Source organism: Vanacampus margaritifer, chromosome 10 (assembly GCF_051991255.1).
Source record: "Vanacampus margaritifer isolate UIUO_Vmar chromosome 10, RoL_Vmar_1.0, whole genome shotgun sequence".
Lineage (NCBI taxonomy): Eukaryota > Metazoa > Chordata > Actinopteri > Syngnathiformes > Syngnathidae > Vanacampus > Vanacampus margaritifer.
In genome coordinates, this window is record NC_135441.1 from 15,580,319 (window position 1) to 15,592,413 (window position 12,095).

A 12,095-nucleotide genomic window follows, 5' to 3' on the forward strand; every position below is an offset into this window, starting at 1 on the left:
TGTAGCTGAACGAGAGGGCTGCCCGTTGTCCTCCACTACAACAGTCAGTCTTTGTTTGACAGCATCTTTATCAGTCACCTGCCGGACAGTTCTTATTTCTCCATTGTGGAGGCCCACTTCAAACAGCGCCCTGTCTGTGGCTTTGTGCACTTTATAGGAGAGCCAGGCGTTCTGCCCACAGTCCACATCCACGGCCACCACTTTAGTCACCAGATAGCCCACGTCTGCCGAACGAGGCACCATTTCGGCCAGCACCGAGCCGCCCGTCTGGATCGGGTACAGGACCTGAGGGGCGTTGTCATTCTGGTCCTGGATCACCATGTGAACGCTCACGTTGCTGCACAGGGGAGGAGAGCCTCCATCTTGCGCTCTAACATGAAAGTGGAACTCTTTAAGTTGCTCATAGTCAAAAGAACGAACTGCATGGATGACTCCACTTTCAGCACTAACAGACACATATGAGGAGACTGGCACTCCATTAACAAAGGAGTCCTCCAGGATGTAGGAAAGACGAGCATTCTGGTTCCAGTCAGCATCACTGGCTTTTACAGTGAATACAGAGAGACCTGGTGTGTTGTTTTCAACAATGTATGCCTCATATGAGCTCCTATCAAAGACAGGCGCATTGTCATTCACGTCTGAGATGTGTAACGTGAGAGTGACGCTGCTGGAGAGGGAGGGCACGCCCTCATCAGAACACGTCACTGTGATGTTATATTCAGATGCCCTCTCTCTATCTAACTCACTGTCTGTTACTAAAGTATAGAAATGATTTTTTGAGATTTTCAAAATGAATGGAATATTTTCATTTATAAAACAATTTACGTTTCCATTTTCTGCTGAATCTAAATCTTCCGTGTTTATCATAGTAACAACAGTATTGATTTCTGCATCCTCAGCTATCATATTCGATTTGGACATAATGTTAATTGCGGGTATGTTGTCATTTACATCTTGTACATCTATAATCAATTTACAAGAATCCGTGAAACCTCCATCATCACTCGCAAGTAAATGAATTTGAAAATGTCTTGACTTTTCAAAATCGATGTTTCCAATTAATGAAACCTGGCCATTTTCTTTATTTATTTCAAAAATATTTTTAACTGTGTCAAGAGTATTTGTTATTGAATATGATATTTTTGAGTTCAAATCTCCATCTGCATCAACGGCAGAAACACTGGCCACAATTGTCCCTACAGGTGAATTCTCAGTAACAGTAGCCTTGTATGTGTGCTGTGTAAAAACGGGGGCATTGTCATTCATGTCTAACACTGTAATAAGAATCAACATCGTTCCTGACATCCGCGGCTCTCCTCCATCTAAAGCTGTTAACACGAGAGACATCTGCTCCTCTTTCTCTCTGTCTAAAGGCTTCTGTAAAACCATCTCCACGTTTTTATTTCCATCCGGATTATTTTGCAGTTTTAGAGCAAAATGGTCTGATGGCTTTAATTCATAATTTTGAAGGTCGTTAATTCCAACATCAAGATCTACAGCTCTTTCTAGAACAAATTTTGCTCCGACGGTCATCGATTCACTAATTTTAAAATTCATCTCATTTTTTTCAAAATATGGCGCATTATCATTAATGTCTGTTATTTGCACAGTAACGCTGTAAAATTCCATGGGATTTTCCAGAATAATTTCTAAATGCAGCGCACAAAGGGCGGTGTGTGCGCAAAGAGCCTCTCTGTCGATCCTGTCTTTCACGAGGAGGACTCCTTTCTCTCGGCTCAGCTCGATGTATTCTTCATTATTCCTGGAATAGATTTTGGCTTTTCCAGAAATCAAACGTCGAATTTCTAAACCTAAATCTTGCGCTATATTGCCCACTATAGCTCCTCTGGCCATTTCCTCTGGAATAGAATAGCTGGCCTGGCCGTACACTGCGTCGAGGGCGAAGAGAGACACGAACAGCAGTACTTGCCCATTCATTGTTCTTCCAAATCTCGCAAGCGGAGCTCCTCTCGTCTTCTATTCCAATAAAAAAGATCCTCCTCAAAGTCTAATGTTGAATATAATCCAATCTAAATCGAAGTAAATCGCTTCCAGGTCCAAATATATATTTTTTAATTTGACAAACACGTCTAATGATCCGCTCTCCTCCGGTTGCGTTCTCTCTGTGTTGTGTCGACGTTACATGGAGGCGCAGCTCCAATCCTGCTCACAGTCACAGTTATCAACTTTTTGGTCTACAGCGTCCCTAAGAGTCCATATTGCAACATTGCAGGATGGACCAAGACTATTTCCCCAGCACAAAACATTAGAGAGCGAGAGAGCGAGAGAGCGAGAGAGAGATCTTTTGACAATTCACATGGAACGTAATTCCTTAACGACTGCATGCTCACAAACATTTATCACAATCTATTACTTGCTTTTTAGTACTCCCCACTTAACAATAATATGGCCTATTATGATTTTTTTTCTTTCCTCCACTGTAACCACGTCGTGCATCTCTAAACATATAACACGTTTGGAAAATATACTGGTAAACATTTAGGCATTATTTTTCGGTCATTGAGCATAACTCCTTTTTTTGGGGGATTAACTTCTAAGTGTACATTGCTTGTAATTGTTCCTTTGAAAAAGTTTACCAAGAAAATATTTCAAGCTAGTGTCAGTCTATGAGGGATTATTTTGAAGTCATGTAATAAAAAGATATTGAATCCACACACATTAAACGAGAATTAAACGTGTGAGTGGCAGTTTGTAATGTCAAAGATGAAACGCTCTATCAACTGTTAACGTGTAGATTATTAGTATTCTGGAATCCAAAATCAAGTCTTCTACAAATATTCATATCTCAAGTAAAGGAACATTGACAATTATAAATTTAACTACTAATCGGGATTATGTTGCAATAATTGTTCAATAATCTTGTTTATTTGGGGGTATTGAACATAAACTCAGTTCAAAGGTTAAATTTAGAATACTCCAATAATTTAAATTATATCTGAGAAAAAAATACTAGCAAGCAAGGAAAATGAGCCAATCATGTAGTATTAGATATTTTAAGAGACAGGAAAAAAAAATCCATCAGTCCTTCCGTTTTATTTACTGCTTAATGAAAAGACTGATAGTTTGGTTAGGGTTGTTCGCAGGTCTGTGAGGCTGAGACTGGTTGCCAGTCAAACGCAGGTCCCAATTTAGACAAACAACCATTTACATATTAGCAGTTCTACCTTTAGCTAACATAGGAGACAGAACATAGAAATAGGATATAGGATAGGACAGGAAGGGATGAAGATGTCCCCAAAAATATTTTAACACACATTTTCTGATTATGAGGAAAGTGTAGTAACCACAAATCCAACAACTTGAGAAAATAAATAAATAAAATGCTTGAGGTAAATACACATTTTAAATCAGGTCAAATGTACACTACACTATATGGCTTTCAGTGCCCTTCAGTGTTTATTGAATTTTACTCCATCCATCCCTCCATCCATCCATCCATCCATCCATCCATCCCTCCATCCATCTTCAAAACCACTTATCCTTTTCAGGGTCAAATGCCTATGGCACTAACTGACTGTTACACAAACTGCACATTGTCATCACTACTTTGGTTGTTATCAAGTCTTACAATTTTGATAGATTGTGATGTGGAAAGCAACTTTTTAGTGTATGGATGAACAAAAATGTTACCAAACATACTGTAGCTATAGCACAATATTTTTTTTCATGTAGCTATTAATACGGGTACATTCAAAAATCCATTGTATAAAAGAAGACTTGAATATGAACTTGCAGTACTAAAGATATCAAAAACAGTCCATTGGAATGGAAAATAATAATACAATTTCAGTTTTAAGTATTCAACAGCAAGCAAAGGAATAAGGCTAAATTTAAGCTCTCCATGGTGCTGAATCTCCTGTTCACCTACATAATGATTCTCAGAGAGCAACTGAAATCAAAGAGTATTGAAACAATATTTTGCACTTTGTAACATTTGTGATTCATGGAAGTAATATGATGATTGGAGACCTTATTGCTGATAACAAATAGATAATTGATGAACTCAAATGAGACAGAGCACTCCATGAAAATGTTGTCAACTAACCTCAAGAGGAGAGTCAGGTTCATCCAGGATGTTCTTTTTGCTGTGTAATTTCTGCATGGTTGCTGTAAAACTGGGGTCCATTGTCATTATGTTGTGGCTAGCAGCTCTGTCCAATTTACAGTCACTTTTTCTGGAGTCAGTGGTTCTGCACACCTCGTAATTGTACACATGCGGGAGGGTCCCAGTTCCCAAAGTATCCGAGTATCGTGGCGGGTAATACGGAATGACAGGCAGGTTGGAGTGGTACAGGACGCGAGACTGTCTCCACCTGTACACTTTGACTGATATGATAAGCAGCAAGCAGGTGATGAAGAGGAAGGAGACCACAGCCAGCGCCAAAACTAAGTAAAAAGTCAGCTTGTCATTGTACTCCTTGTCGTGCATGCTAAAGTCAGTGAACTCTGACAGCACTTGAGGGAAGCTGTCTGCCACCGCTACGTTCACAATGACTGTAGCTGAACGAGAGGGCTGCCCGTTGTCCTCCACTACAACAGTCAGTCTTTGTTTGACAGCGTCTTTATCAGTCACTTGGCGGACAGTTCTTATTTCTCCATTGTGGAGGCCCACTTCAAACAGCGCCCTGTCTGTGGCTTTGTGCACTTTATAGGAGAGCCAGGCGTTCTGCCCACAGTCCACATCCACGGCCACCACTTTAGTCACCAAATAGCCCACGTCTGCCGAACGAGGCACCATTTCGGCCAGCACGGAGCCGCCCGTCTGGACCGGGTACAGGACCTGAGGGGCGTTGTCGTTCTGGTCCTGAATCACCATGCGAACACTCACGTTGCTGCTGAGGGGAGGGGAGCCTCCATCTTGCGCTCTGACGCGGAAGTGGAACTCTTTCAGTTGCTCATAGTCAAAAGAACGAACTGCATGGATGACTCCATTTTCAGCACTAACAGACACATATGAGGAGACTGGCACTCCATTAACAGAGGAGTCCTCCAGGATGTAAGAAAGACGAGCATTCTGGTTCCAGTCAGCATCACTGGCTTTTACAGTGAATACTGGGAGACCTGGCGTGTTGTTTTCAACAATGTAGGCCTCGTATGAGCTCCTATCAAAGACAGGCGAGTTGTCATTCACATCCGAGATGTGTAAGGTGAGAGTGACGCTGCTGGAGAGGGAGGGCACGCCCTCATCAGAACACGTCACTGTGATATTGTACTCACGTGACCTCTCTCTGTCTAAGCCACTGTCTGTAATTAAAGTGTAGTAATTATGTTTTGAGGTTTTCAGAATAAATGGGATATTTTCGTTGAGAAAACAATTTACGTTTCCATTTTCTCCTGAATCTAAATCTTCTACATTGATCATAGTCACGACAGTATTGATTTCAGCATCCTCTGATATCACATTCGATTGTGACATTATGTTAATTACGGGGATGTTGTCATTTACATCTTGTACATCAATAATCAATTTAGAAGAATCTGTTAGTCCCCCATCATCACTAACAAGTAAGTTTAGTTGAAAAAGTCTCGATTTTTCAAAATCAATATTTCCAATTAATGATATCTCTCCATTTTCTTTATTAATTTCAAAAATATTTTTCAAATTTCCTAACATATTTTTAATTGAATAGGATATTTTTGCATTTGAGCCCTGGTCTGCATCAGAGGCAGACACGGTTGCTATAATTGTCCCTGCACGTGTATTCTCAGTAACAATAGCCTTATATGTGTGCTGTGTAAAAGCGGGGGCATTATCATTCGCGTCTAACACTGTAATAAGTATCAGCATCGTTCCTGACATCCGCGGCTCTCCCCCATCTCCAGCAGTTAACACGAGAGACATATGCTCCTCTTTCTCTCTGTCTAAAGGCTTCTGTAAAACCATCTCCACGTTTTTATTTCCATCTGCATTATTTTGCAATCTAATAACAAAATGGTCAGATGGTTTTAATTCATAGTTAGAAACGTCATTATTCCCGACATCAAGATCTGCAGCCCTTTCTAAAACAAATTTTGCTCCGACAGTCGTTGACTCACTTATTTTAAATTTCATCTCATTCATTTCAAAAGCGGGTGCGTTATCATTGATGTCTATAATCTGTACAGTAACGCTGTAAAATTCCATGGGATTCTCTAGAATAATTTCTAAATGCAGCGCACAAAGGGCGGTATGTGCGCAAAGAGCCTCTCTGTCGATCCTCTCCTTCACGAGGAGGACTCCTTTCTCTCGGCTCAGCTCGATGTATTCTTCATTGTTCCTGGAATAGATTTTGGCTTTTCCAGAAATCAAACGTCGAATTTCTAAACCTAAATCTTGCGCTATATTGCCCACTAAAGCTCCTCTGGGCATTTCCTCTGGAATAGAATAGCTGGCCTGGCCGTACACTGCGTCGAGGGCGAAGAGAGACACGAACAGCAGTACTTGCCCATTCATTGTTCTTCCAAATCTCGCCAGCGGAGCTCCTCTCGTTTTATATTCTAATAAAAAATATCCTCCTCGAAGTCTAATGTCGAATATAATCCACTCTTAATCGAAGTAAATCGCTTTCAGGTCCAAATGTTTTTCAGTTTGACAAACATGTCAAATGATCCGCTCCGTCTCGTTTGGTCTGTGTTGTGTCGACGTTACACGGAGGTGCAGCTCCAATCCTGCTCACAGTCATCAATTTTTTGGTCTACAGCGTCCCTAAGAGACCATATTGCAACACTGCAGGATGGAACATGCATGCTGCTCATTTTCCCCAACAAGATAAACTAGGGTGACCATATTCCCGTTATTAAAAAAAAAAATTAAAAAAATAGGACACTTGCCCCAGCCTTGAAATTGTGGAACCAGTCGACTTGCAGTTACACAGTGTACTTGAATTTATAAAACCCCCGACACCCGAACAGGATGTAAGAAAATGGTCTGTCCTCCCAAATTCCTCCGAAAAGAAGACGTTTGGTCACCCTATGATAAACGTAAAATTACTGCAATCTATAAAACATAGTGGCTATATACTGAATACATTTAAGGACAGTATTCCATGCTGCCACAAGATGGCACATCACAGAAAAATTCCAAGACCATAGACTGTATATATTATTCAACAATAATAAATTCACTGATTTCATTTATTTTCCAATAAATTGCTTTCTTGTTAGTACAAAGATGTGCGCTTATATTTTGACACAGGGAGATGTTTGGTCGAGTGAGCCATCATGTGAGCGCAGTTGCTCAGCATGCTAAGCTAAGTTGATATCACAAAAAAATGGAATTCCTTTTATTTTGGTAACAAAATTCACTCATGTGAATTGAAATATAAATGTGTTAGTTATAGAATTAAAAAGGCGAATAGGTCTATGCATTTAAAGCAGCTAAAATAGTCCCTTGTAAAGGTTAATAATTTCATTTTTGTTACACTATTACATATTGTGAAAGGTGAAATGCTTACACAACAATACCTATGTATGTAGTCTATGTCTAACAATAATTTTTCAATTACAAATTGTACATCATGTGCCGGTTATACATTTTGAGTCATGGTAGGAATTTGATTTGAGGTTATAGGGTAAGATTACTTGCAACACAATGTGCACACCAAAGTCTCAGGTCACCAAACACACCCACTTATTTTGTTTAAAATATTATTTTTGAAGGTTAATTTGTATTGACATAGCCAAATATTTTTTTAAGTAATATTTTTTTTAATGTTCATTTTACCACAACTTTTTTTCCTCATAAGTCTTGTCAATACTTCATATTCAGTTAATTTGAATTTGCTTTGTGTAACATACTTTTCAAATTGAAGACAACATTTTTTTTTTAACTTTTTTGGTGTTGTCTGGTATCAATGAGAGAGGAGACAGACCACGATGTAAACTGTACAGTACATGCTAATTTTTTTTCTCAAAATAAGTCTCTTTACATGAAATTTAGATCATCTTTACTATAAATGATGTTCAGGATGTCAGCTAAGAGAAGTCATTTGACAAATACAAATGACTTACAATGGTGAAGAAGCAAATACTATATTAAAAGGTATTGCACAAGCTAATTTAAAGAGATATGGGGCACCATTTTCAACAGCTCAAATTATTAATTATCCACTAAACAACAAGACTACATATTAATTGTACCTGGTCCACTGGATCCACATCCCCCACACATTGGTTTACAGCAAATTAAAATTCAGGGGATTTTATTTCAATATATGCTCAATAAACCCATACAATGGCATCCAAAGTTATGCCTCACGCACGTGAGTTATCATGTTTTAAGGATATCTATATCTGCAAAACTTTTCAGAGTATTTATATCCACATTTCACAAATTCAGAAAAGCCGCTAATTTCAAAGTCAGATTGAAGGACAAATAAACACTTCCCCAAACATTTATCTCAACTGCATATGACAAAGCTAAAAACAAACCTGAATTCTAGCCAAGACAAAAACAAAAAATTATCAAACTTCCCACATTCAAGCGGGCTTATGTGAAACGTCGTTAAAGTGATAGAACGTGGACTTATGTCATATATTACCACTGCATTGGAATGGAAAATATGATACAGAGGGGGGATTCGTAAACGAGTAGCACGCTGTCCTTGGTGCTGAAAATGTTACCATTTGTTATATTGGCATACTAAGAAGTAGATTATGTATTGAAATGATAGGCTATATCGAATAAAATAAATTAAAATACATATTAAAATGTTCTTATATGACTGTTTCTTATTGAGGACAAAAATACAAATTATGTTGAACTAACCTCTAAAGGAGAGTCAGGTTCATCCAGGATGTTCTTTTGACTTTGTCTCATCTGCAAGGTCCTTACAGAACTGGGGTCCATGACCAGCACATTCTGACTAGCAGCTCTGTCCAATTTACAGTCACTTTTTCTGGAGTCAGTGGTCCTGCACACCTCGTAATTGTACACGTGCGGAAGGGTCCCAGTTCCCAAAGTATCCGAGTACCGTGGCGGATAATACGGAATGACAGGCAGGTTGGAGTGGTACAGGACGCGAGACTGTCTCCACCTGTACACTTTGACTGATATGATGAGCAGCAAGCAGGTGATGAAGAGGAAGGAGACCACAGCCAGCGCCAAGACTAAGTAAAAAGTCAGCTTGTCATTGTACTCCTTGTCGTGCATGCTAAAGTCAGTGAACTCTGACAGGACTTGAGGGAAGCTGTCCGCCACCGCCACGTTAACAATGACTGTAGCTGAACGAGAGGGCTGCCCGTTGTCCTCCACTACAACAGTCAGTCTTTGCTTTACAGCATCTTTATCAGTCACTTGGCGGACAGTTCTTATTTCTCCGTTGTGGAGGCCCACTTCAAACAGCGCCCTGTCTGTGGCTTTGTGCACTTTATAGGAGAGCCAGGCGTTCTGCCCACAGTCCACATCCACGGCCACCACTTTAGTCACCAGATAGCCCACGTCTGCCGAACGAGGCACCATTTCGGCCAGCACCGAGGCGCCCGTCTGGACCGGGTACAGGACCTGAGGGGCGTTGTCGTTCTGGTCCTGGATCACCAAGCGAACGCTCACGTTGCTGCTGAGGGGAGGGGAGCCTCCATCTTGTGCCCTGACCACCAAGTCCACTTGTTTAATTTGCTCATAATCAAATGATCGAACTGCACGCAGAACACCAGTTTCAGAATTTAAAGAAACAAAAGAAGAAACTGGATTGCCACTTATCTGAGTGTCCTCTAAAAGATAAGATATTCTCGCATTTTGATTCCAATCAGCATCTTGAGCAGTGACAGCAAATATGGAAATGCCAGGAGAATTATTCTCTGTGACATAAGCAGAATAAATGTTTTTATCAAATATGGGTGCATTATCGTTCACATCTGAAATTCTAAGATGTAATTTTGTTGAGCTAGAAAGCGGAGGTGTTCCGAGATCAGTGGCTGTTACTGTTATGTTATATTCTGAAACTGATTCTCTATCAAAATATTGGTCTGAAATCAAATTGTAATAGTTAGTTAAAGAATTCTCCAGTTTAAATGGAAGCTTTCCATCAATTGAGCATTTAATTTGGCCATTTTTATCAGAATCAACATCTTTTATGTTAAGAACTGCAACTGTTATACCAGGAGGTGAATCCTCAGAGAGAGGACTTGAAAATGATTTTATATTAATAACTGGAGCATTGTCATTTATGTCAATAACATCAAATATAACTTTACTGGTCCCCGTCAGACCACCTTGATCTTTTGCTTCCACCCTCACTTCATACTTTCTATTCTTTTCGTAGTCTATTTGACCAGACACATAGATTGTACCAGTGTTTTCATCAATATTAAATATTTCTACTGCACTTCCCTTTATTTCAGACAAACTATAAGAAATTAGTCCATTTGACCCACTGTCAGCATCTGTAGCATTAACTGTTATTATACTAGTTCCCTTTATCGTGTTTTCCATAACAGACGCTTTATATGCTGACTGGTTAAACATGGGTTCGTTATCGTTTGCATCTAAAACATTTATTTCTATATTTACAGTACCAGATCTCTGTGGTGTTCCTCCATCAACTGCAATTAATTTTAATGATAAATGGGGACGTCGCTCTCTGTCTAAAGGCTTCTGGAGCACCATTTCAACATATTTACTGCCATCTGAATTTGCATGCTGATTCAGTATAAAATTGTCGTTTGGGGACAAAATGTAGTTTTGCAAAGTGTTTTGCCCCACATCTTGATCCTCTGCACTCTGCAAGGGAAAACGCACCCCAACTGCCGCACCTTCACTTATTTCAAACACGTTTTTTTTATTTGGAAATGTGGGAGCGTGATCATTTATATCCAGCACTTCAACAATTATCCTGTGCAACTCTATTGGTTTTTCTAAAATAATCTCAAAGCTAAAACTGCATGGCGTCACATCCCCGCAAAGTTGCTCTCGGTCTATTCTGTCAGTGACGAGCAGGAGCCCTTTGTCTGTTTTCAGCTCCGTGTACTGGATGTTATCTTCCGTCAAAATGCGCGCCCGCCCAGAAATGAGTCTCTTCATGTCCAAACCGAGATCTTGCGCCACGTTGCCAATTACAGAGCCTTTCTTCATTTCTTCTGGAATAGAATAACGAATCTGACCACCTACCTTGGTTACCAAACCAAGTAACATGAGCGTTCCTATTATCCGTATCCATCCATAAAACATCCTCCATTTTGGGCACGTGAAAAAGAGATATCTGTGATTATCCATGATGTCAAAAATAAAAAAGAGCAACGTTATGTCCTGGTAATTTGTAAATAATCCGTTCCCTGCTCAGATCTTTACACGTAAATAAATGTGAGGCGGAGATCGTTGTCCGTTCACTTCCTCTCACCGTCAACAAAAGACAGAAAATCTGCTTCAGTGTCTCGTAAAGAGGGAGGATTGCATGACGACAACACATGGAAAATCATATCCAAGCCAACAGCGTCTCTTAGAGTCTGAAACGTGTAAGAACGGGCACTGCAGCAAAAAAAAAGAAAGAAAAAGGAAATGGACTGCACTCAACGTTGAAAGGCACAGCACATATGGAAGTAGCCCTATACAGAAAATATTGTGCATTACTCAGGAAACTAATGTTTCAATAAAATAAAATGGAAATTAGTAACGCCTTTGCAAACGATGAACAATAACAATCAATTACATTTGCATGTGTGTAAAATTAGTTATTCAAAGGAAGGTTACCAGAAGAACTTAAAAAAGATGCGCCAGGTGCAGTGCATTATTATTATTATTATTATTATTATTATTATTATTATTATTATTATTATTATTATTATTATTATTATTATTATTATTATTATTATTATAATCACCACTACTATTAAAACAGTTGTCCATAGCCTTATTATTAATTGTGTTTTTTTAAAAGTATTTTCACAATTTTGCTGTTCATTATTATGAATTCAAATCAATACATTCGTCAACAATTACATTTGTCCAACACTCATTTTGAGACTTTTTAAAGTATTGCAACAATGCTGCATTGGTATAGTGGAGCGTTTGTCTCAGCGTTTGAGTTAAGGCATGAGAAAACCTTTCCAACACCATGGACAGCGACATTGCAGCTCATCGATTGCAATATCACGGAAAC

The 12,095-nt window shown here is 39.4% G+C and overlaps 2 protein-coding genes across 26 annotated transcripts in view; both read right to left on the reverse strand.

Moving 5' to 3' along the window:
* The window catches only part of LOC144058703 (protocadherin gamma-C5-like), a 252,513-nt gene that overhangs the window by 99,527 nt on the left and 140,891 nt on the right, over positions 1-12,095 (reverse strand). The gene's annotated exons all lie outside the window — the stretch shown is intronic.
* LOC144059475 (protocadherin gamma-A2-like) lies at positions 4,058-6,765 on the reverse strand. Its single transcript, XM_077578596.1, has one exon. It carries the CDS (start codon positions 6,452-6,454, stop codon positions 4,058-4,060), a length of 2,397 nt encoding a protein of 798 aa, XP_077434722.1. The 5' UTR covers positions 6,455-6,765.